Here is a 26060-nt window from a genome sequence, read left to right on the forward strand (position 1 = left end):
GCATGCAGACCCAAATGAAACAGGCAAGAATATAGAGCTTTTTTTATTGTGATATGCCCCAAATGTGACCAAACATTGACATTGTTGACAAATTTACTAACTGAACAGCCAGTATATAGAAAATCTAAAATAATGCTTATGTATTGTGAAAAACAAACAAAAACAAATGAACAGAACCACTACTATACTCTGTCATAATGTTGGAAATCGAACTGAATTCTTGTGAAGAAACAAATGATTTTACTTATTCCTCTATGAAAAGCAAATGCTCAAAATGACAAATTTAACACTCTTTTCCAATGTGCAGTACATCTTTTCTTCAAAGCAACTGGCCACTGTCTCTAATGCTCTCACTATCTGTTATACTAATTTACAACCTTCAAATTCTCTAGATACAACACATTCTATACAGCAGAGCACTAAATAAAACATTATCACGCTAAGCAACAGTTTTACTGACATGTTTCACTGCAGCTAGACATCAGAAGTGGACTTTTTAAAGACACATTATTTCTAGTTCTAGATGTAAAACAATTGAGAATCTCTATTAAAAACTGAGCAACCCCATCAGCAGTGTAATTCTTGTGTCTTGAACCTGGGCCTCCAAGTAACATAACTTACAAGTTACATGTATGTACTTACTTCCTTTCCAGGATTTTGCTGGTCGTATAGAAATTTCTATGTCTTTTTAGAATTATACAATAAATGTCTCTCAGTAACACATTCCATCAGTAAAAATAAATACAGTAAATATGGTCAAATATGGTTATATGTAGCCCCAATCAGGATGGTACAGAAACAAATTACTTCTAGACTGTTTAAGTTACCACATACATGACATTTTCTCATGTTTTGCATAGAATATTCGAAGAACATAAGGAATGATGTTTCAGATTTGTTTGTTATGGACAGATTTCAGCATGCATTGTTTATTTAGTGTTTGACATCGATCATAGAAGGCCTGTTTTATTGATATGTTGTCTTGTAATTAGCTCCATCCTGATTGGAACTTTCATTTTGCCTTTTTCTGTTCACATTCCTTGCAGTTATAGCTTGTCATTGCCATTCTCCAGCAGATTATTTGTCATTAGAATATAATACAAAAGTGTATTGCAGGTTGTTGCGGGTGTATTGCAGTGCAGGTTGTTAAGGATGTAAGGATGCCTCAGAGATTTACTTTGGATTCCCAAACAAACAAGGCATTACGCACTCATGTCTTGAGGACTAGACAGATCAGATTCTGCGTTGTTGTGCTGGTCAGACCTTGATGATGCTAACTGATGATGGTGTTCTCTGGAACTAGGACAAAATCAAAAAAGAAAAGTTCAGTTACAGATATCAATAAAAATAAAAGTTTGTATGCAATAGTATTTGTACAAAAATGGGTTATAACTTTTCAAACATCATCAAAACTAAATAATAGCATATAGGAGACTTCAGGAAGCAAATTAACTACTAATATATGACAAAAAATGTAGTCCAAGCACATGTTTAAATATTCCATGTGTATATGTTTATTTGCTATCCATTAATAAGGTAATTATGAATGAGTGCTACCTGCTTTATTAGATAAGGATTATTTCAGAGTAAAAGTCACTGGCGCTCTCTTTAATAATCCACACCTGTGAACATAATCCTAATAGAAACAGGGAGGTGACTGATGTAGGACTTTAAGCCACTGACACCCCTTCCCTTGCCCTGAACTGTTTGATCTCAATTGTTTATATAAATACTTTTTTTACTTTTTTCCCCTTTCATTGCTGTTATTGTTGTGATTACAGTTAGGTTCCCATTTTTTTTACAACCCCATTTCCAAAAAAGTTGGGACGCTGTGCAGAATGTAAATAAAAATAGAATGCAATGATATGCAAATCACGTAAAGCATTTTGCTTATTTGTTTATTATTTGGGCTCACAAGTCCTGCAACATTGCGATATTTATAGCACACATACACTTACAAGTGCATTCTTCTGGCTTTGATTTCTTAATGTAATTGAAACAAGACATTTTAGATGCTGTTTGACATTCCTTAACACCCATTTTATTAGCCCGCTGAAATGCTGCGGATGAAATCTGGTCAATAATTTGATAAGGCACTATTGGCCTATACGGCAGGGCCCTGCAAATAAGTAGCTGAGTCTGATATTACTGGTTGCTGTGAAGGCCAATTTCATGAAAGTGGTTTTGGGAGTGTGAAAACCTATGAGATTTACATTTACAGCCATGAGATTGCAGTAAAGGCAAGAAATGGGTAAATCATGAGACTTGAGAGCTATGTTATCGCAGACTCAGTGCTCTGATGTAGAGGTGCACCAGTCATTCATTTTTAAGGCTAATTTCTATCAACAACAGCAGAGTAAAATTAATCTAACATACAAATAAATCTATTTGCTAAACATACAAAAATAAACATACAATGTGTATCTGTTCTTTATTTGAAATAAATTAATGCACATAGGCTGGTGGGTAGGCGTAACACTTTAGACAAGATATAACAATTGAATTTAACTACAGCATGTGCATACTTCCATTATATTTCCATTATTTACGTTATAAAATCACAACACAAATCAGCCTATTGCAGATGTGCATTGGCTACCAATATTATCTGGTTCTAATTGAGCTCCTCTACACTAATGCCATGATAAATATACTTAAATCTCACCTTGCTCCCCAGCAGACCCCCATTACGGTAGTCTGGGGTGCTGTGTTCAGACAGAGGTTTTGTCTTCTCCTTGCTGTGGTTGTTGGAGTCATTGTCTTTGATGATATCGTACTGCCTACAGAACAGAGCAATCACAGCTGCAACAAGACAGATTTATTTGATTAGGAGAAAGCAGATCAGATCTCCTTGACCTTAAAAACACTCACTGGGCATCTGCACAAATGAGCTATGCTCACAACCAAGCAGATGCTCTTAATGTGTTCTCAAATTCAAACGCAATGAAACCCAATTTTATTACATCCTAGGAAAATAAGAAATCAACACTGTGATAATAATCACAGCTATGGTTAACAGTGTTGTGCTTTTTATCATAAATGAGGTTAATAATCTACAAACTGAAACCAATGTGAATAATCAATCACCTGCCCACATCAGTAGCACCGTCATGATGATCACCATCTCTTCAGTCAGAAGGCTTCTGGAGATGTCTAAACCTTCTACAGATGGGTCACCTGACCAGATAATAACACCAAATGCACACACAGACATTAGTGGACTGTAGTGATGAGGAAATGACAAATGTTCATACACAAAAATTATATAAGATGCATCAAGCATTTTCCAGTACAGGGCATCCATAATTCAGCAAGTGTGTCTTTACCATAATGACAGTAGGGGGAGAATAAGGCAAGATGAGCTACTCCAAGTAAACAATGACAAAACAAACGATGTGATAGCATTATCAAGCAGAGGCAATCATTTTATACAAGCAACAGTGGAAGTGAGCGCATGGATAATGTGGTGAGTGATTCATGTCCAAAAATGTAAAGTTTAGAATTCCACTGTCATTGTTATTTTAAAAAATAACAATAGGAGAATATTTTCAATAATAAAAATGCTAAATTACATTTTAGTTGGTGCTCTCATAAGCTATGATTTGCTAGCTGAAGAAAATGGTTGTGCAAAGGAAAACCTGTTTTGTAAAACAGTTTTGTCGGGGGGGATAAGTTAAGCCATCAAGTCCTGTAATCCTACAAGTGAATCAAATGTTTTGTTTTTCATATTACAAAGTAGATTTTAAGACACCTCAAACCACATCACATCACTTTATTAAGATGTTTAGTAATCACAGGTTTAGTGGTATTAGACATTGTATGTCACACCTATCTACGAAAAAAGATCAAAATATTCCACAAAGCTAAAATCAACCTCAATTTTATAGATAACAGTATGTGGTAGCTCCAATTCAAAACTAAGGAAGTGGACATGGGACGCCATGTTTGCTTCTTCTTAACTAGTTAACTACATCTGATTTAAGGGGGACATTGTGTAAAGCTTATTTTACCTCATTATTACTTTAACAGGAGGTGAAATCTTTTAATGGGATCAGCACAGACTCAGTAGCACACACTCAGAGTTCTTTGAGTCTTGATTTGACAGTATTGTACAACTAGACCTAAAAGGCTTATCATTGTCTTAAAAATGGTCTATTAATAGTGTTTGTTTTCGTTGGCCGCCATCCTGTGGCACATTTTACTCTAACTGACTCGACTTGCCCAACTCATCATCATGGATCAAATTACCCCTATTTTTATTGCGCATACACTAAAATATGTTACCTGAATAAAAGATCATCATTAAAGAGACACAGCACTTTTTAAGTGACATTAATATAAGGGTTGTACTAAACGAAAACAATTGAAAAATGGCTCAACTTACCCTGTTGTCCCTTATATAGTTATAATCTTAAAAAGTAAAATCTAAGAGTACCTTGAGCCACCATGCTAGACTGAAAGTGGTCAGATTTTTCGAGAGTTCGAAAGTGAACCCTCTTGCTGGCTTGACTCTCTCCATGCAGTCCGATGGACTGGACCTGAATAATGTAATCTGTGTTTTCATCAAGGTCCCACAGCACACAGGCATGACTGGTGGTATTAACTTCTCTTATGAACCGCTGCATCAGGCCATCCTGTCTCTGCAATAAACAAAACACCCAGAACCACAAACATAAGTCAAACACAGAGTATGAACACATAAAGCTTAAGCAAACTGTACACAGAGTTTATTGTGAAGCAGAGCACAATTAATGTTGCAGTAAAGTGTACAGGTTTCTCAAGTGACGCAATGAATTCCTTTAGGGCTACATCATTTTAGGAACTTTTCTGAACCTGTAGCGAGATGGCATAACCAATTACAGCTTCTCCCTCTGGAACGTTCCAGGACACAGTGGGTGAACGTGCTCTCAGGAGAGTGACAGAGACATTGACAGGAGCAGCAGGCCGATCTGTGGGAGTTCAACAAATTTATTAGGATTTCAATATCATGGTCCTCAAAAAGAAGGCACTCACAGCATTTTGATGCTATTGTTCAGAGTTCAAATACAAATAGGTAAAAAAAAAAGGATATGATTATAAAATTAACTTGAGTTAGAACAAAGTGCAGTGGAGCTATGAAGGTAGTGTAGCTAAAAAGTGATGAATTCAAGCCTGTGATATTAAAGTTGGAGTTGTTTAGCATGTTTGGTATCTTTTAGCCTGTTGGCTAGCTGACCAGCATAGTTCTAGTAAAAAAAAAAATTTCAGTTTTCAGCCCCTCAGTTTAAGCAAAAACGGGTTCTGAATTCAACAGTACACTCAGTGCACCATTAGAGTAAAAAATTAATCCATTAACAGCAGAAGGGTTTTCGTGCCGTGGCACAGTAATACAGTTGTTGAGAGGCGGTCATAGCCGTGGTATATCATGGATTTTGCAACGGCTTCAAACATGGTTCAGCCAATCAGATTTTAGGACCAAAACTATCCGTTTTATAAACACTGTTTTACTCTGACAGCTACAGTATGTAAATATTTCCATTTTCAGGTTATTAGTGAATTTAGCATTATAAAAGTACAATATCTGAAACAAAAGTTGTGCTTTATTGTGTCCTACAAGCTACTACATTAGCCCCAAGCTTACATGCAATATACAGCGATACAATTTGATACAATAATATATGCTATTTTTACCTGTTCTGACATACAAATGGACAAAAGTATGTTACAGCTAAAGATAGATGTAGCAGCCATCTTGATGCCTGATATTTGCCTGTATTTTGATCATTTTCATAGATAACATCATGTCATACAGTGTCAGCAATCACATAAGAAAGTCTACTTGAGATTAACAAACTTTGGAAACATGTCTTGTTTGAATATGTTGGGGCACAGTAACAGCTGAGATACATGTGTATGAGCCTAGTATACCTGTGAGCCTTGGTGCAGCAGTGGCAGTGGGACAGTCTTATCATTTCTCTAAACAAATGCAATATGTGTTTTCCTCACTGAAAGAGCACGGTGAAGGCTGTATAGTGTTTCTCAACTTCCAAGTCCTAATTAGACTGCCTGTCTCCTACATAAGGATAAGAAGCATAAGGGCCAAGTTTCATTATTTGAAAGAAAGGCCAAGATATCTTGACTTTATGAATATGTAACAGGTTCTGAATTTAGCTGTTAGTCTCTTCTGGTCATTATGTAAATCTATTCTGAGTTTCAGTCTCCTCTGTAATTGGCAGAGTCAGACACTAGTAGACAAAGGCAACGTCCTGATCAGTGAACTCTGCTCATTCATTCCTATAATGAGGCTTCAGCACATGCGTGACTTTTGCAAAAGACACAGGATACAGCAATATATGACTGTTCAGTCTGCATCACGGATAACAATGCACTGACTCATGATATCACAGGGAAAGCAAAGTTAAGTGTGTTTTGTTTCTGAGTCTTTTTTTTCTATTGATTTAAGCGTTTATCTATTGTTCTCATTACAAGTTCACAAGACTGTCAGAGAGTGAGCATTTGGTCGCAGCTGATTAAATAACAGCTCTGCAGTTGCATTTTAAATCACAGGCATAACTGCATCATACAGCAAAAAGATGCATTAGTAATTATTATACATTACTCTGCAAAACTTTAATTGCTGGAAGTCTACACCAAAGTCAATACTGGCATCAGAAAGGAAATTATGGTAATAGCAGAAAGACAAACCAATCTTAAATTGCTGCTTGGAGAGCATCCCCAGTGCGTGTTGGCCAGACTGCTCTCATTCATCAAAGAAATATGATGTAACTGGCAACCTAATGCATGCACTTTCTGTATAGATGAATCAAACAGGGCTGTCTGAGCCAGAAAGATCAGTCTCTAAATACAAGACTTAATTTAAAAGCAGATCTATTTTTTCATGATTCATCTCAACTGGAGCCTTTTTACTAAAAGTATTTGATCAGAAAAGCAAAAACAGCGAAAGCAGAAAGGTTTCAGATAATGTATCCTCGCCTCTATATTGGAAGGGTCATGCCAGTAACGTTATATTAATAAACACATGTCCACATCACGTACCATTTCCTCTGTTGTACTGCTAGTTACATGGCATTGACTCATGATGATCTACAGCAGGTCCCTTCTCAGTTTAACTATGCAGGCATTAAATCAAACTAAACGACCAGCAGAGTAAAGGCAATTTCCCTAATGCCTGCTTGTGCTGGGCTTCGTGACAGCTTTCAATTCAATCACTTCAAGAGCTCCCCTATTAAACACCAAGAATAGAAATACACTCATAACCAGATCCATAATACATAAATCATAAATCAAAAAACAGGTATTTTAGATAAGGGTGAAAAAAATTCAATACAGTTTTGAAAAATTAAAAAAATAAACGTTTAAAGCAATTAACTGAAATTTTAATCTATATATGTACATATATTTGCCCACAAAATATATGTGCAATATATGTCAATATATGTGATATCTTAGCACTAAAATGCCAAATGGAGAAAAATATTAATACATATGTTTCTCCACATTCAAAATATATAGCAGTATATTTCAATACATGTAATGCCTTAGCACCAAAAATCCAAACAAATAAAAATATATGTACATATATTTGCTCATATACACTGTGTCTATTTAAGTCAAGTCTATTTAAATGACAGTGAAATAGTAATCCATGTTATCAGAGACATCAAGGGAATATTTATGCTATTTTTTTCCTTCCAAGAGTCCAACTTGGTAACCTTTATTAAAGCCACCAAATAAAGATCAGGCTAAAAAATCGTCACTTATTTTAGCTATATTTTAAAAAAATTGTTTTTCAGTTGGCACTCCCTTATAAATATATGCTGTTTAATTTGTGTATGTCAATACATAAATAACATGTAGTGGCTGACAATCATGTTCCCCTGGGAGACAAGACATTTGGTCAGTTTATAGCATTTATATATATTCCAGTATACAGACATTATATATGTATATACATATATATATATATATATATATATATATATATATATATATATATATATGTTTAATCCGCATATATGTGCAAAGATTTTTATATATTTACTGTATACTGGAATGAATGAAGAAAAAAAACACACACACATATATATGTGTGTGTGTTTTTTTCTTCATTCATTCCAGTATACAGTAAATATATAAAAATCTTTGCACATATATGCGGATTAAACATATGTAATGGTTTAAATGGTTTTTTAATATGTACATTTATGTCAGAAATATATATATATATATATATATATATATATATATATATATATATAAAACTATATTTTATAGAAATATATTATAGAATTATACAGAAACATGTATAGAATTATTATAGAATTATGCAGAAACATATTTTTGAAAAAATATACGTGAAAATATTTCCTTTTCACGTGTGATGACAAACCCCTCTGTCCTGTCCGAGGGTCTCTCTTTCATTTGTCGTCTTTTGTGAAAGCCACCATCGATGATCAAGTTATAGTTCAATAAATTCAGACATGAAACTTTAAACTTATAGTTAATGCTTGGTGTCAGGTTCAGTGTCATTTTTCCACATATTTTAATTGTGCTTTCGTGGCATGTTGATATCAGTATTGAAATTTTTGGGGGGTTTGAAAATGGAGTCAGCTTAGGTTTTTTCTATTGTTTATAGCTGCACTGTTTTATAAGATCACTGTTTTGCACAAGGACAAGCTACTTTGCAATATTTTGCATTTGTATGAGCCGAACCAATCTGTGTAGTATATAATTAGAGCTCTGTAGAATCAGCACACATGAAATATCGAAAATGGACTCGAATCTTGCCCTCAGAATTAAAAATCGTATCGAGCCTTACAGACTGTGCATCGTTACAGCCCTGAAGTGGTGCTGATCACGGTGAAGCAGAGATAACTGTACTTACTTGCTCCAGCCAGGCAGAAGCAGCTGAAAAGAAACAGGACCAGGCAGACAGTAAGGAAAGCCCTCATATCTCCCACGAAGTTGTTAAAACGATACGGTAAAATTCTGGACCCACTTTCCCTTCAATTCCTCACTCCTTCCAGCTCCATCAGCGCTGGGCTCCTTCGCTGTGAGCAGCTAAACCGCCGTTTCCACTGTCAGATTGTTTTAGAGTCACATGCAGGAATTTAAACTCATATTCTCAGATTCTTGAAATAACCACAATTTTCCTCTCAGCATTGCCGTTCCGTTAAGTCTGTAAAAGAAAGAAAAACACAGTTTTACATTTCGATATCAAACCACACGTCTTTCGATTACAACGAGCTGAGAAAAAAACAAATGTCTCTGTGTGAAACACTGACGTGCTAAGCTGCTAAGGCGTTTCATTACACGGAGAGAGAGAGAGAGAGACAGAGAGCGCTTCGAATATGCTAGTAAATCTTCACCAATCTCACCAGTTAGTGAAAACGCGACGGAAGGTGTGTGGTAAAAATAAATGCCAGCGTACATCCAGGAGCGAACAAATGGCGTCCAGAGCTGGAGCTGCTCTTGTTTCCGTCCCCACTTTGTCTCTCCTGAGCTACGTTTTGAGAATACTAATAAATCAGTAAGCACATGACCTACAGGTGGTGGTGCGCAATGGAGGAGCCCTGCTTTCAGCCTGAACACCCATCACATACCACTCTAGCAGAAAGTAGCTCGCTAATACAGGCTGAATCCCAAATGGCTCCCCACTGGACATCCGTTCAGCTGCCAAAAGGGCTCTTTGGAGACACGCCAAAGGAGAACCACTTGCTTCTCTAAATAACATTTTAATGTAAATGAAATGTGTGAGTTTGAAGAACATTTTGAAGTTCCACATAATGAGAAGGTTCTACAGCAGCTAAAGATTTTTCCTAGATCCATGAAAGGTGAAAGGGACGTGGTGTATTTTTTTTAGGTAAAAATCTGGTGAGCACCCGATACTATCAGGCGAGCACCCAATACTATCAAGTGCGCACGAGATAGTATGTGGCGAGCACCTGATACTATCAAGTGAGCACCAGATACTATGCATACATACATATATACCACAGACCACTACACTGTGAACAAGCTGTGCTTGTGATCCTCCGTCATTCCGTCATGGAAGAAGACATTTATGACTTTTCAGAGTCCCCCCAGGTGGCACAAGAACAAATAAAGCGACTTTGAAGTAAGTTTAGATTAGTTTTGTTCAGACAGCTATAAAAACGTTGATAATTTACCAATTTGTCCCTTTGCTTACATTTAGGGACAAATTGGTAAATAAGGCTTGCGTTGTTCTCTGTGCAATACATGCTTTTGCATGAAAACTATACACACCCGCAACAAAAATAAGCCAGTGGGCAAAATGTCTTCAAGTTCAAGTGACAAAGATAACTTTTGCTCCTCGCAAAACGGATAAACGATTCCATTTTTTCATTTTGGAAAAGTGAAGGAGCACAGACCGTTTCACCACCTCATTCAGCAACTGGGACTTTGAGAGTTTTCACACAATTTATAGCTAACTATATCTAGCAAAGGCAGCTTACATTTAGCTCTATTTGAAAGGGACAAATTGGTAAATTATTAAGATTTTTATTTTATGTGTATATATATATATGTATATATATATATATATATATATATATATATATTTTTTTTTTTTTCTCACCTGATAGTATCTGGTGCGCACCACATTTTTATGTAAAAAACAAAAAACATACACCATGTCCTTTCAGGAGCTCTGTAGGGACCAGACATGCAGTTAAATAAATTTGACTAATCGTCTGGCCCACTAAACAAATGTTCAGAAAAAAATCATGATATTTCGTTGTATAGTTCTCTCTAACTTTATAATAGCTAATATTCCACTGTTTTTTTTAAATTCTGCATAATTCAGTTGTTGAGATGGAAAGTCATTCAGACATCAGAGTGGTTTGATGTGAAATTGTAGTGAAATGTAACAACTTAGATATTGGCTCCCGATGTCTACAACCTAAATATAGCCATTTTATTTACTATCCAAATGTACTATCCAAAATGATAATAAATCATTTTTGCATACTATTATGCCCCTCCACTCACACCCCTCCAAATTAATGAGATCAGGTGTTTCAGCCACACCCATTGCTATTGATAATGTAGTGTAAAATTAAGCACATACCCAGACAGTCTCCAGACCGCTCGATAGGCAGTAGAATGGGTCATACTGAAGAGGTCAGTGACTTTTAATCTTTGCCACAAGTGAATTTGGGAAATTTCTGCCCAGCTAGATCTGCCCCGGTCAACTGTAAGTGCCATTATTGTGAAATGGTAGTGTCTAGAAGCAACAACAGCTCAGATATGAAGTGGTAGACCACACAAACTCACTGAGCGAGGCCACAGAGTGCTGAAGCACGTAGCACACAAAAACCTCCAATCCTCTTATACATCACTCACTACAGAATTCCAAACTGCCTCTGGGAGCAACGTCAGCATATGAGCTGTGTGTTGGGAGCTTCATGAAATGGGTTTACATTCTCTGGAGTGATCAATCACGCTTCACTGTGTGGCAGTCTGATGGATGATGTACTGGAATGGTGCCAACAGGATAGTTTAGTGGAGGAGGGATAATGATCTGTTTTTTCAGGGTTTGCACTCAGCCCCTTAGGTCCAGTGGATGGTAATGTTAATTCTACAGCATACAAAGACATTTTAAACAATTATATGCTTACACCTCTGTGTGTTATTAATGCCTGTGGTTTTGGAAAGGGATGTCCAATAAGCTCATATAGGTATGATGATCAGGTGTCCAAATACTATTGGCCATATAGTGCATATAACCATATATAACAATAACTATAACTGAACACTATCATAAAACATAAAATGTCTCAGGCACCAGACATCATATTCATAACCTTTTCATAAAATAGCTTTCTGTTACTACCTCACTTTTAGAGGCATTAAACACAGATTTAATGTCTAATTCTAAGAGTCTGTAAATTTCTCTAGAATGGAGCATTTCACATCAAACCACCATCTTAAAACCATTACATCTTAAAAATTTAATGATGCAGAAATGTTGAAACAACAGTGGACTTTTTTTTAGTAGTTATTACATAAAAACAAAGAGGAATTCAATTTACTACACACTTTTAAAAATAAAGGTACTAAAAAGCGTTCTTTGGAGTGATGCCACAGAACCACTTTTGGTTCTCTAAAGAATCTTTCAGTGAATGAATAGGATCATTGCTGAATGAGATGTGCAGGTGAAGAACCTTTTTCAAAGTTTAAAGAACCTTTGCATAATGCAGAAGTTCTATACCAACCTTCAAAACCAGTTTTATGAGTGAATATTTGGATGTAGAGGACTTTATTTAATAATTTGCATAGTTCATTATATAGATATGGAGCATTTTTAGATTCTTTCAGACTTGCTGTCGTCATATTAAAGCCTTGTCATGAATCCAAAGTGCTAGAATTATTGTTACTTGAGCATTCACAGATGAAGTTCAGTGATGAACATCCAGATTACTCCCTTCTCTCTGCTATGTGCTGTACCTTATTCTGTAACATAGTCTGTAAAGACTTTTACAGTCAGTGTCAAAGTCCATTTAGGTGAACTTTGTTTTTGTTCCCTGCTTTGTGTGAATTAGGCTGTATGGTTATAAAGGAATCAAAGGATCCTGAGCACTTAGCACTGGCTTGCAAAAAGACATATCAATAAGAGTAAAGAGGACGTTTGACTACAGCCTTGAAGAAATGCAACATTGGGAGGTAAGAGTACAGCGTGTATAAAAGAGTATCGTTAGGAAGATAAGCATGTTTAAACAACCTGCATGTTAGTGTTGAGCCTTTTACTCAAGCTTTTATAATGCTGTTTGCCACTGTTGTTCCCTTCCTAACTGTTTTAGCAATTTTGGCCTGTCTTTCTACAATAGCATTCAAGTTATGAGCCGTCCTTACCCATCACAGAGAAATCCAATCCAATCACCAGAGATATTGATAGAGCAAACCCTGATGAAATTGTACAATTGCTGAAAAAATGTGATGCAGAGATCTTTGACAGAACAACACACCTAGACTCCATGTACCAGGTTTGTGATAAGTCTGTAAGGCAAATAGTGACAATAATACCATTACAAGCACCATTATCTGCTGATATAAAACATAACTTTTACAGAAGCTGAATAGCTGTTCCATGGCACAGACAATGGTGGAGATTTCCAGGAGAGTGGAAGTTATACTCAAGGTAAGATGTCACACTTAGCATGTTTGTAGGGTTAAAGTATTCTGCTAGTCTGACATCTTTTGTATTTGAACTATATGGAATAAATGTTTCTATTAGATAGTAGAACATTAGGAAACTTTGAACTGATGTGTTTCAACAGGATCCAGAAAACAGTCTGATTGTCCTGAGTGGCTGTGGGACGTCCGGCCGTGTTGCATTTCTCTTGGCGGTAAAAGCATTTTGTCTAAAATGTTGAAGTTCTGAAAGTTCTACATGTGTTATCATCTGATAACCAAATTATTTAGCCTGAAGGCCATTTCACTCCATATATTGTCACAGTACAAGAAAAACAAGTGTCTCCTGTAAACAGGCCTTTCCATACAATACAAAAAAATTACGTAGTTTTAACCCCTTAAATGGCCAGAGCCCACCGGCGGCCCAAAGTTTTATTACACACTTATATAACCTAAGAAAAGCTCAATCAGTTTGCATTGAAGTCCATGTAGTTACTGAATGATATGGCTTAATATTAAATAATTTTAGGGGTTACTGCATGTTAATTTGGAGAGATTGGAAGATTTCTATTGGTTCCTTCATCATAAAATTTTGTGACAATGTTGATGTGTTCAAATGATGTAGAAAATGAGAAGTGAAGTTACGTGTCTTTTTTTGGACAGTGACAATACAGTGTCTGCTGTTTTCTCATGTTGTGCTTTAGACCTCTTTAAACAGATGGCTTGCTGCTCTTCATCAAAAGCAAATCTATTCTTACATCATCGCTGGGGGTGACAAGTGAGTAAACGTAGGTTGTCTGCTTGATGCATTGGATGAGACGGGAACATGACTTTGCAGTATTTGAGCACTTTGTTTTTAAAGGGCCCTGCTAACATCACAGGAGGCTCCAGAGGACAACCCCTCGCTGGGAGCGCTCATGCTGGACAAGGTGAGAGCGAGGGCAGAGAGAGGAAAGAGACAGTGCATTGCATCCCATTGCAGTAAACCGCTCTCACACTGTGATACACCACAATATAAAACCATAGAAGCTGCATCTATAAGGCGAAATGGGCATACTGTTCTCTTTTTTTTCATTATAGCATTGTTATGGCATTATTGTGTGTGTGTGTGTGTGTGTGTGTGTGTATGAATCATTCTACTGAACTGGTACAAAGTTCAAAGCACACTTTGGACCTGGACTTCAGAATAAATGAATGACTCTGATTAAATTCCATTCTGTCACTACTCAAACAATTATAACACTACCTGCTACTTTTTGGTACTGAAAACTTCTGCTCATTTTGAGCAGAACTCAAAAATGCTAGCCAGTACATGACTGGCAAAAACAGCTTTGAACAGTTGTACAATTCATAATATTTTTAGTGAAATACAAACAAAGTTTACTTAATTGCAGAAAAAAATGTTTTTTGACAGTTCTTAAAATGACAAACTGATTTTTATACTTTTGGACACATTTACATAAAAACTGATCTAACTGCTGTGTGACTATGAAGGACAGGAATGCAGTCTCACTTCCTGCTCTAAAATGCAGGGGTGAGGCTAAAATGCAGCTCCGCCGATGGCCTACAACTTTTCCTGTTTCGGTAGTGGCATGAAAACGTGAGACAGCATTTTTTGAATAAAGTATTTTATTTAAAAATTAAATTCATGATAAACCTTGAACTGTCAAATTTACTGTAATAGACATACAGTATATTTTACAATATTTTTGTTTTATATATATATTTAAATGTTTCCCAAAACATCTTAGCACAAAGAAGATTCTTAAATGCTAGAGCGAGCATCACCCTGAACACTCTCTCTACCAGTTAAGATGATCTTTTGGGAAACTGGGCCATGATAAATAGCTTTACATATCATTTTCTCAAATGCCTGAGACTTTTGCACAGTACTGTATATGACACCATAACAGCATTGGCATATTTAACATCACCCAGAAAACTCTTTTTCGTCCAGTGTTTTTCTGTTCTCATGCTGTTTTTTCACAGGCTTCTACAGGCAAGAAGCACGTCCTCTTCATTGGAATATCCTGTGGTTTGTCTGTATGAAAGATTCCTTCAGCTGTGCATTAATATACTACAATGTAAACTTGTTCTTAGTATAAAGCTGTTGTATATTTTCTTCTTCTAAAGGCTCCTTTTGTTGCTGGCCAGCTTCACTTTTGTCTAAACAATTTGGATGTCTTCACTCCAGTGCTGATAGGATTTAATCCTGTACACATGGCTCGGTATTGAATTATTTACATTTATTTTATTACATTTATATTTTTTTTACAAAATTATTACAGTGTGACAAATTTATTTGATGGGTAGAGGTGAAATGTTTGTCATTACAGTAGATTACTGTACAGCTTTAATTGTCTGTCTCATGCTGACAGAACTGAGCCCATGCAGGACTTTCCGTTTAACTTCAAGGAGATTGCAGAGAAAATGAGTGAAATGCAGAAACACCAAAAAGCCTTTGTGCTCAATCCAGCAGTGGGGGTATGAGCTTTTCTAACACCCTCAGTCTTAAACAACCCATCTGTGGTTTTAGAGCAACAAAATGTGAGCAAACAGTTCAGTTACTATAAGCTGAATAAAGGTTAAACATGCAAACTATGTGATTAGTTTTGTAGCACTGGCTACTTTTTTCAGTATATTAATCAGACAGTTCTATTAGAAAACACTGTATTAGTGCACTTCTGTTTTCATTTGTACCATAAGATATAATATAGAGATTTAATATAAAAATCTATGTGTTATAATCTCTGCTTCATTTTCATGAAGCCTGAAGCTATTACTGGATCTTCAAGAATGAAAGGAGGAACTGCCACAAAAGCAATGCTGGAAACAGTCCTTTTGGCAGGACATGAAGCTGTTTACAGTAATGAAGCCGTAACTGCTGAGTACGTCTCCTCCAGTGTCCTCACTTTCTTTGAAATGTCACTATAAAGTAGCTTTTCAGTTTATTTACTAATCTGTTACTGTGTTTACCAGCAATGTTTTGGCCTCAGTCAGAATGAATGAGAAAATTTATGAAATCACGTACTCACAGACTGATAAACTGGCAGCCCTGCTTCAGAAAGCTGGAGTGAGGTGAGCTCTGGATTTCACCCATCATTCTAAATTATTTCTGACTTTATCATCTCTGAGTATTTGATGCATTGTACATTGGACTATACAGTGCATATCAGATAACTCTTTAATTGCTGACTCTTTAGGTAAGACTGTTGTTTTTCAGCCCAGATATTGGCTTAACAGTGGCTTGTTTTTGAGCTAAAACCACAAAACACTGCAGGATGCACATAGAGTTTTTGTACAACTGTATGGGTTGAATGAATGAATGTACAACATTCATTCAACCCATAGAAAATGAATGACAGAATGTCATTTAAATTAATTTTAAATCTAACTGCCACAAATGATGTCAGAAAGAACATCATCTCTTACACTTCCCCTCACTGACATTACATACAGACTCAAATATAGTATACTAGCACGCATACACTCATATCAGCAACCAACATGGGATGGGATACCATAGCAACACCTTAGCAACCAGCTAGATACCATAGCAACAGCTAGCAGCACCTTAGCAGCCACCTCGGATATCATAGCAACAGCCAAGCGACACCATAGCAACTACCTGGGATACAATAGCAACAGTCTAGCAACACCTTAGCAACAACCTCAGATTCCTTAGCAATAGCCAAGCAACCACTATAACAATGCCCTAGAAACACCTTAACAATCTCCTGGATACTATAGCAACAGCCTAGCAACACCTTAGCAACCACCTGGCATAACATAGCAACAGCTAGCAGCACCTTAGCAACTACTTAAAATGCCATCACAACAGTCTAGCAACACCTATGCAACAACTTCAGATTCCTTAGCAATGGCCTAGCAACCACTATAGCAATGGCCTAGCAACACCTTAACAACCCCCTGGGTACCATAGCAACACCATAGCAACTTCCTGGGATACAACAGCAACAGTCTAGCAACACCTTAGCAACTACCTAAAATTACATAGAAATGGCCTAGCAACACCATAGCAATCACCTCAGATTCCACAGCAACGGCCAAGCAACATCTTAGTACTACTTGGGATAACATAGCAACACCTTAGCAACCACCTGGGTTACCACAGTAATGGCCTAGCGACAACGTAGCCTGGGATTTCATAGCAATGGCTTTGTCAAGCTAACTTAAAGTTAATTCATGAACTTTCCGATTCTAGTTAAAATTGTGGTTTCCCATCAAAAACTACTGTGCATGACACAGTCTCACTGATAGCTTTAGCGCTGACTTCTCACTGCCTTAAACACAGTCCACTGTGGCAAGAGATTTCAAAGCTTTCAAAAACTCAGATAATAGGAGAAAAAACATTAAAAAAATAACAAACTCACAGTACATTCTTCATGTGTTTTATGCTTATTTGGAGCATGTATGAAGTAATACTACATTTTATTTTTTGAAAAAAAGTTGAACTTTCTGCTTCCAGTGCAATGTAGCCAAGAAAACAGATGTGCACAACTGTAAAATGAAGTCAAAAGAACCCAACACAAAACACAGTTTTGATATATTTTCTTTTACAGATGTGACTTTACTGATAATTTTCCTATATTGTTAGATTTACTGGTGTTTTTTAAACCTGATTGGTCTATTGCCCCAAGTGGTAAGTTTCTCAGAACTAAGGCTATCAATGAGGTTGCTGACAGTTATAAATAATGAGAAACAACAATTTTAATAAGGTCAGGATTCAGTTTATCAATAATTTTAGACTGAACTAAATAGTAAAGGATTCTAAAAGTTGATGGTATAATGAAGAACCTGCCTCTTTTTCAAATAAGACGTTGTTGTATTCTTTTGTAACTGTGGAAATACAGCCTGCGAGGGAAAGGACATGTGTATTATCTTGGATGGCAGACTCTTGGTATTATCGGGATTATTGATGCCAGTGAGTGCATCCCAACATATGGAGCAGGTACTGCTAATAATAAAAGATAATAAATAACAAATATGGAATGCTTATTGTAGACTTTCAGAAATATCCTCAAAAGAAGATAATGATTATTCAGACTGTTGTAGTATTCATTGTACAGGCTCAAACAAAGCTGCATTTCTTTTCTTATTTTCTCAGCCTTTGAAGACATCAGAGGCTTTATTAGCAAGGGCTTCAGTGAAATGAACAACAAAGAGGGAGATCTGTCATCCGTGGTGGGTTAAAGCCTTTGGATTCAGTTAGAATAGCATGAATGGTGGGAGTGCGTCGTATGAAACAGAGTGCCTGTACTGTTGGCTTTCTCTCCTGTTTTCCCATTCCTGATTTTCTTTCTCCTCCTGATCTGTGACCTGTAACATCTCCAGGGACCACATTTTGCTGTCGCCCATACGGATTTTGTGAACGCTATTTTGCCCAGCCTGAGTGACAATGACATGGTGATATTTCTCTTCAGTGTGGAAGGTAAGCTGTATTCAGAGTGCTCTAAGTAAACATGATTATCACTGCAGTTGCCAGGTTCTTTCTAACTATGCACATTGCTCTACATGTCTCTTTAGATGACCTGAACGAAGTTTCAGAGTTGGTCGAGCGCGTAGGCCAAAACACATCAAACCTCCATGCTCTCATCCATGACCTTGAAGGACACCATGTTCCTGTGAGTAAAATCACTTAGAGTGGCTTTCACCTGGGAATAGAAGATAATTGTACAGCTTGTGTTCAAGTGGTTTTTCAAGGTAACATATCTTTCTGGCTTTGTGCTGTGGCTTTTGAGCTCAAAGTACAACATATAATGTGCAAAATGCCTTTCAGAAAAGCGTGAGTGGCATGTTTATGACTGCCCTCAACATCACCTGGCCCTCATCTTTAAACAAGCACAGCTTGGTCCTAATGGTGAGCCATGACATTGATTTTCTTTCTTTTCTTTTAATGCAATTTATGACAAAGAAATGGTGAAAATGAATATGAAGCGAACTAACTGCTGTATAAGGACAGTGTACACTTGTTTCCTTTACCACTCAGAAACAGCACTGGGAGCTTTCCACCAAATTGTGTCTCAATGCAATCAGCACAGGTGCTCATATCCTGAAAGGAAAGGTGTACAGGAATTACATGATAGACCTCAGAGTAACTAACAGCAAACTCTTCAGAAGAGCCATTCGCATGTTACAGGTAAGGAAAGGTCTTATGCATTATACATTACATTACATACATTATGCATGTTCAGTTGAATGACTTAAAATACATGTAAGTATAAATGCCAAGACCACATAGAGCTAACATAAACCTGGCTATTCCTTGTCCTCATTAAGGACTACAGTTACACAGATGCTAATTGTTGGTGTTGAGCAATTAAGTAATGCCTCTTCATTCACCAATTCTCCAAAGCAATTACTGCCAAAATGCAAAGTGACCTCTGCATCAGATTTAAATTATGAATGAACTGCATCGTTTGTTTAATATCGTCACCTTTAGAGGTTCACGAACAGCACCCAAACACAGTGTGAGACAGCTCTGCTGAGATCTATCTATGACGTGGAGGAGCTGACTGATGAGATAAGCTCAGCAGACGTGACCCAGCACACACTGATGGCTAACCAAAAGGACAGGGTAAGAGCATGTTCAGAGACTAATGCTTTCATACGAGCAGCTCAAACAGAATTGTGTTTTCAAAAAGAATCAAAGGTTGTGACCAAAGTTGCATAATGTGACAGCTATTGTAATCTTATTGTAACCTGCATTACTGCCTGAATGCAAAATCATATATTCAAAGTCTTGTGTAAGTGCATTATTTATATTGCAATATATTCCCAAATATAGGTGGACATGTATTTTGACTCATATTAATAAAGAGTACAGTTCAAAATCCAACAATTAAAATAGATTTTAAAACAGAACTGCATAGGAAACATATCATCCATTCAACTTTTTGACTGTAATAACAAGTAAAAACTAATATAATTGTGGCTCCTTTAACTTGTAGAAAACTAAATGACTAAATAATAATAATAATATTAAAAACTATATATATAAAAACTGATAATAATAATAATAATAATAATAATAATGTTTACTTAAAACAATCTGTTGAATCATTACTCTTATTTTTACAAAATGTGTTTTTATGTTGTTCATATATTTTAATATTTATATTCATAATTCTTGTGCATTTATTTGAATGACCTAGATTTATACACATATTTGAGTGGCATATATGTATCGGGTCATTTCTAATATTTGCATATTTCCTAAAAATATGTTTTAGAAATATAAATAAAGCATATGATTTTTCCATATGGGCATCAACAGTCACATTCTTGTCACTAGCTGATCACTGCACCTAAATGATCAATATCTACAAGACACACAGACACATCACAGACTCTCTGGTTTTGTTTTGGATTTGTTGTAATGGCAGGTAGTTCCTACTGCGCTGGTGATGCTACAGTCTGGCTGCACGCTCGCTGAGGCTAAATCCCACTTAGATGCTCACCCTGTGATTCGAGATGCAGTGGCTGCCTGCCTGAGGTTCTCTTAATGAAGGAGTTCTGAAGACCACAGTCAGTGAATAGAGCAATATTAAACCAAGTAATAAACAACAACGATGATGTCATTTACAGTACATTACCAAATGTGAGAATTAACAGCTTTAAAAAGAAATACACTCCAGGCTTCTTATTCAATTATTAATCCTAAGACTCATTATTCAGTAACATTTTAATGCACAATTACTGTTTATTTGCTGGATTTAACTTATTAGAAAAAAAAACATAACATAAAATGTGGCCTGTTCAAGTCATGACACGTTTTATATATGTATTTTTTTTCAATGTTAAACTCAGCAATGCACTGAAACTGTAAAGTAAAATTAGCAAAAAAATGCCATATTTAAGTGTGTTCCCTGTAGAGGATGTGTTAACTTATTAATCAAGAAAACATGTAACTTGACTAGGGATATTCAGTTGTGAATGGGCCCACAAACAGGCCCATAGTAAACTAGAGCCTAAAGAGCTGGCCTTGCCTTGGACTAAACTGCAATGTCAGTGATATTTTATTATTCAGTTTTGCTATTTTACTGTCCTTCTTGGTCTAGACCTTAACCTGGGTTAACTAGCCCAAAGTCTTATTAAAACAAATGTCATAGAGTATGAACTTATCCTGTGTAATAAAAGAAAACTGCAAAATTACTAAAAGTACTCTTTTGAGTGTTGATTGCAAATGGAATTTTCTAGAGCTCCTTGTATAAAAGAAACTTGGAATGAATGAACCTAAAAAACACCCATAAAAAGACTGCTTCCTCTCCGATTACTGCCAAACGACACAAACCAGTTTTGCAGCCATTGCCATGTTGTATACAGGTATCCTAGGTAGTTTGGCCATCATTTTATGAACTCTGGCATGGTGACCTCAGGCACGTCCGCGGGAAATGGGCAACTGTGGCTGCTCTTGTAAATGTTGCTGCTTGCTGTGCTCAGAAGAAAAAGAAAAGGAGTCCATCAAGCGTCGCAGAGTCACATCACTCTATGATTACCGCTGCCGCACCTTGAAGGACCTAAAGCTCAACAAAGGGGATGTACTGGAAGTGATCGAGGAAACCCAACACTGGCTGTACGTAAAGAAACGCACAGTGAAGGGTGACAAGCAGAAAGGAGTTGTTGAGGAGCAGGGCTACGTACCCAAAGACTTTGTCAAACCTGTGGATAGTTTGGAGGCAAAGCCGTAAGTATTTACATAGACTGATTAGAAATACTTGCTGCCAGTATGTAGTATGTGGAGATCTGCAAGGTTCATTTTTCAGTGAGTTAGTCTTAAGATTGAGTTAGTCTTAAGATTTATTGTTCAGTTACTACTATAAATTATGAGAGAAACAATACGTAAGCTGTGAATGAGGAATATAAGTGTGAACCCCGATACAGGTCGTTAGATTGAGAGTAGGTTAAAGCAAAGTGCAACAAGCATGCTTTGTTTTTGTTGAGTCATGTTATACACTGATGGTATGTATACAGCTCATAAGAATAAAGCTTGAAAAGCTGTAAACCTTTGCACTCTGCAAAGGGGAGCAGGAAATATGTGCCTACCTGTCTGGTTCAACAAGTTACTCGGGTTGCTGTCAAGAATTTGCTCAAAATAGACTAAGAGAGGAAATAAGAAATAAGGTTTCAGCATTCATGAAGTCATCTAAGGTCCCTGCTCAAAGGTGAGTGACTGCCAACTCCTGCTCATATGTGCACATCTAGTCTAATTTAATAGGAACAAAAATCATTCTACTTATAGATGGTATTTCGAAAACATCAAAAACCGCATTGAAGCGAAGAGATGTCTACTGAGACCAGATAACAGTGAGGGAGCATTCCTTGTGTGGAGAAGTACACAGAATAACTACTTCTACTTATCAGGTAAATGTTTTCTCAGTATTAAAAAACTGCATCTTCCTGAAGGACCACTCTTTTAATATGATGTTACAAATCATACATATCTTTTGTCTTTTTTCAGTAAAGAATGGACTATATGTGAGGCACTACAAAATTAGGGAGGGAGAAACTGGCAAACAGTTTTACCTTGTAAGCCAGAAAACATTCCAGACTCTGTGTGAGTTAGTGGACTACTATTCCAAGCATGAGGATGGACTCTGTACACAACTTAACAGCCCTTGTGTTATGGTAAGTATCCCAATAACTTTAACACAAGTGCCAGTTTTCACCTTGATTATGCTGTGCTCCCTGCATAATACTTTATTTTGAATATCCTCCTAGCTGGACCGGCCATCCCTTCCCAGCCTGTCATATGAGGCAGAGTGGGAAGTGGACAGAAGCTCACTGACCAAAGTGGAGAAGCTTGGAAGTGGGGAATTTGCAGAAGTGTGGCATGGAGTGTGGAATAATAAGATAGATGTAGCCATTAAAGAGTTTCGAGGTAAAAAGATGAATGTAGATATGTTACAGATCAAATAAGAAAAGGATATGTTTGTCACACCTTTGTGCTCCTGTCAAAGTAAATCAGAAGTAATTTATTTCCATAATATCCAAATCATGTCGGTCACTTTGGACTTTTCTTACAGTCATTAGCCCAGAGATCCACACAGAGATAAAGATCATGAAGGAGTTTCAGCATGAGCGCCTACTGAAGCTCTATGGAGTCTGCACTGTCAGTGAACCCTTCTGTATTATCACAGAGCTCATGAAAAATGGCAGTTTGAAAAAATACCTCATTAGTAAGTGCAAAAATGCTACTTCAGCTGACAGTTAAGACTAAACGTACCCATAAAGGACTGTGTAAAAGTCAGAGACCACCCTTTATTTATTCAATTTCCAGTCAAAATCTTAATGCACATTAAGTACAGTTGCATTCATTTTCAAGAGATATTACAGAGAACATTAGATATAAAATAATCTTATATGGAAGAGGAAACCAAAGGAAAGTAAATGTTTCCTGAATTGAAGTTTAAATAATTTTTAAAAGATGTAGTCAAAATGGAACTTCTAATAACCATCCAAAGACCTGGTAGACCACCAAAATCTGATAAACAGTACTTTTGTCTGAGAGATGGGAGGAAATCAAGCTCCACTCTTACTTAAGATCTGAAAAAAAATCTACAAACTCAATGCTATGGATCTGGAAGGATGTGTAGCTGTCAAGGACAAATAGACAAAAAAACAAGGCAAAAAAGAAACACTCTGGCAATTGAAGAAGCTACTGGTGAACATTGAACAATGGATTGGTCACTCTGGAGACCAGACCTCAACATCACTGAATGTGTTTGGGATTACTTGGATTGAGAGAAGCAGAAAATGCAAACAACTTCGAAAACTGAACTTTGGAGGTGTGGAAAAATATCCCTGCAGATTTCTCTGAAAAACTGAAACCAAGTCTCTTAAAAAGAATGAAAGTTGTAATAAAAGCAAAGAGTCTGTGTCATTGTATGTGAAATATGTGTTTTCTACTTTTTTATCTGATGCTGAAAATGAATAATTTACTTAATGGCCATTTTGACTGGAAATAAATGAAGGGTGATCTCTGACTTTTGCACAGCACAGTATGAATGATTAAAACCTTAATTTCCATTGTCTTTCAGACCACAGAGAGAAGAAAGACCTTCCATTTTCGCTCATGATTGACTTTGGAGTGCAGGTATCCTGACTGACTTGGACAGACGTTAATTTGCACAATAATTCCGTCAAACATTTTTAAGATTTTAGTCTTCCTTATCTCTGTTTTTCTTCATGATGTCAGGTTACGGAAGGGATGGCTTATTTAGAGAGCAAGAACATTGTCCACAGAGACCTGAGAGCTGATAACATCTTACTCACTGACATGCAGTTCTGCAAGATAGCAGATTTTGGACTAGCTCAGTTTAATTTACCAGGAGACCGGGAAAGTTCCTCAGGTAAACAGCATGAGTGTTACTATATCATTGTGACCATTACTATATCATGATGCAATTCTTACACCATAGATATCAGAAAGCGGTAACAGTGATGTAAATGCTATTTGAACAGCAGTAAAAGTTCCTGTAAAATGGATGGCACCAGAAATATTTCTTGGAAAGGAATACACAAGCAAGTGTGACATCTGGTCTTTTGGGATCCTCTTGACTGAAATCATCACATATGGAAGTGAGCCGTATCCAGGTAAATAAATTGGGAAGAGGGACAAAATTGAACTACATTGTAAAACTTAACATTAATGACTGTTGAGTTTGTAAGCTCTCTGCACTTTTTTTGAATTCAGATCAAGACAAAATGACTTGCATTAAGGCAGTTCCGAGAGGATACAGGATGGACCGGCCACCAGATTGCCCCCCAGCATTGTATGACATTATGTTGCTCTGCTGGAGGACCATCCCTGAGGAAAGACCTGGGTTTGTTGAGCTTCAGGATAGGTTATTGGCTCTTGTTTCTGAACCCATCTCTGAGCTGGAGTAGGCCTTTGCTAAGATATTTCAGATTCTCTCTCTGAAGCCAACTGAAGCCAGCTGACCACTGCTCAGAATCCCTAACCTGAAGAACATCGACCTCAATAACAGACACATGATATGTATTGTAAAGACAGATGAAGACAAATCTTGCTGTTACAAAAGTTATGATACAATTATGTTAGTATCAACTGAAGTGAAGCTAATGCAGTTTTAGAGGAATAACATCCTGCTCAAGTACTGTCAAAATTGCAACAAGTGCTTTGTCTGGGATTTGCCTTTAAATCAAGATTCTGGCTAAGCTCCCCTTTAAAATGTTCAGTAATATCATAAAGGGTGACTAATACAAATGCAATGATGATTGTTGTAATACCTGGTTACATACCTAAGTTGTTAAGTATGTTCCTCAGAGTTCTCTTGCAAATTCCCAAAGAGCCACAGTTATTGCTCAACCTCAGTAACATGATTAGCTAATGATCAAGCTGAATCAGTTGTGTTGGAGCAGGAAAACACAGAACTGTACAGTGCAGGTGAGGCAGCAGGACTGAAGTTGGGAAATACAGCTTTAGACAGTTAAATAATACCTGTCCCAGATTAGGACCAGTGCGAGTCAGCTTTAATCCTTTCTCCCAGCTAAAGAGACTCCCACTGCAAAGGCAATGGGATTAGCATGACGCAAGTACTATTTAAGTGGCTGGACTCAAAGGAACTATGCCATGTGTTCTGATGCACATAAACCAAAATATGCATTAGAATTGCAAATAAGCAATACTAGTTCATAGCTGAGAAATCTGTACATGATAACTACAAAACGCTAAACTGATCTGCATCTAAAGCTGGTTTGTGTAGGCAGCAAATACGTATAGTATCTGCTTTGGTCCAATCAAAGTAAATTTCCAATGTTACTTGACTTTGATATTTTATTAAATATACAAGAGAATAATAACATTTCTACAAACACTGGCCAAGTGCTTGACGTTCCATGCATTAGAGCGGTAGAGGGTATGA

At 36.8% G+C, this 26060-nt stretch overlaps 3 protein-coding genes across 10 annotated transcripts in view; 2 read left to right on the forward strand and 1 right to left on the reverse strand.

Annotated features, from left to right (window-relative positions):
* Positions 1-20930, forward strand: part of gckr (glucokinase (hexokinase 4) regulator) — a 31064-nt gene extending 10134 nt beyond the window's left edge. For 4 of the 5 annotated variants that reach the window (XM_036592830.1, XM_036592828.1, XM_036592831.1 and 1 more), the window contains 19 exons: positions 12564-12684; positions 12849-13004; positions 13091-13159; positions 13299-13367; positions 13857-13930; positions 14015-14081; positions 15142-15195; positions 15286-15380; positions 15531-15636; positions 15922-16040; positions 16132-16230; positions 18027-18124; positions 18281-18357; positions 18508-18604; positions 18700-18797; positions 18953-19033; positions 19163-19312; positions 19616-19750; positions 20559-20930. In XM_036592830.1, coding sequence (XP_036448723.1) covers positions 12670-12684; positions 12849-13004; positions 13091-13159; positions 13299-13367; positions 13857-13930; positions 14015-14081; positions 15142-15195; positions 15286-15380; positions 15531-15636; positions 15922-16040; positions 16132-16230; positions 18027-18124; positions 18281-18357; positions 18508-18604; positions 18700-18797; positions 18953-19033; positions 19163-19312; positions 19616-19750; positions 20559-20678 — 1779 coding nt within the window. In that variant the 5' untranslated portion in view covers positions 12564-12669 and the 3' untranslated portion in view covers positions 20679-20930. The remainder of the gene's footprint in view (positions 1-12563; positions 12685-12848; positions 13005-13090; positions 13160-13298; positions 13368-13856; positions 13931-14014; positions 14082-15141; positions 15196-15285; positions 15381-15530; positions 15637-15921; positions 16041-16131; positions 16231-18026; positions 18125-18280; positions 18358-18507; positions 18605-18699; positions 18798-18952; positions 19034-19162; positions 19313-19615; positions 19751-20558) is intronic. The other variant, XM_036592832.1, reaches the window with a different exon arrangement.
* On the reverse strand, positions 31-9608 carry fndc4b (fibronectin type III domain containing 4b). Of its 2 annotated transcripts, none has more exons than XM_036592836.1 (7): positions 9431-9608; positions 8885-9178; positions 4834-4949; positions 4436-4640; positions 3088-3177; positions 2666-2802; positions 31-1299 (listed from the first exon to the last, which is right to left on the reverse strand). In XM_036592836.1, exons 2-7 carry the CDS (start codon positions 8949-8951, stop codon positions 1258-1260), a joined length of 657 nt encoding a protein of 218 aa, XP_036448729.1. In that variant the 5' UTR covers positions 8952-9178; positions 9431-9608; the 3' UTR covers positions 31-1257. The 2 variants fall into 2 exon arrangements, with proteins under 2 accessions (XP_036448729.1, XP_036448728.1); XM_036592835.1 differs by having other exon boundaries at positions 9378-9605.
* A 65-nt stretch (positions 20931-20995) lies between the features above and the next one.
* On the forward strand, positions 20996-25152 carry si:ch73-340m8.2 (tyrosine-protein kinase Src42A). 3 transcript variants are annotated; one of them, XM_036594068.1, is made up of 9 exons: positions 20996-21859; positions 22415-22536; positions 22634-22800; positions 22894-23053; positions 23199-23351; positions 24213-24268; positions 24371-24524; positions 24637-24768; positions 24869-25152. In XM_036594068.1, exons 1-9 carry the CDS (start codon positions 21567-21569, stop codon positions 25060-25062), a joined length of 1431 nt encoding a protein of 476 aa, XP_036449961.1. In that variant the 5' UTR covers positions 20996-21566; the 3' UTR covers positions 25063-25152. The 3 variants fall into 3 exon arrangements, with proteins under 3 accessions (XP_036449961.1, XP_036449962.1, XP_036449963.1); XM_036594069.1 differs by having other exon boundaries at positions 24640-24768; XM_036594070.1 differs by having other exon boundaries at positions 21749-22337.
* Positions 25153-26060: the final 908 nt, after the last annotated feature.

The sequence above is a fragment of the Colossoma macropomum genome, unplaced genomic scaffold (assembly GCF_904425465.1).
Source record: "Colossoma macropomum unplaced genomic scaffold, Colossoma_macropomum, whole genome shotgun sequence".
Classification (NCBI taxonomy): domain Eukaryota; kingdom Metazoa; phylum Chordata; class Actinopteri; order Characiformes; family Serrasalmidae; genus Colossoma; species Colossoma macropomum.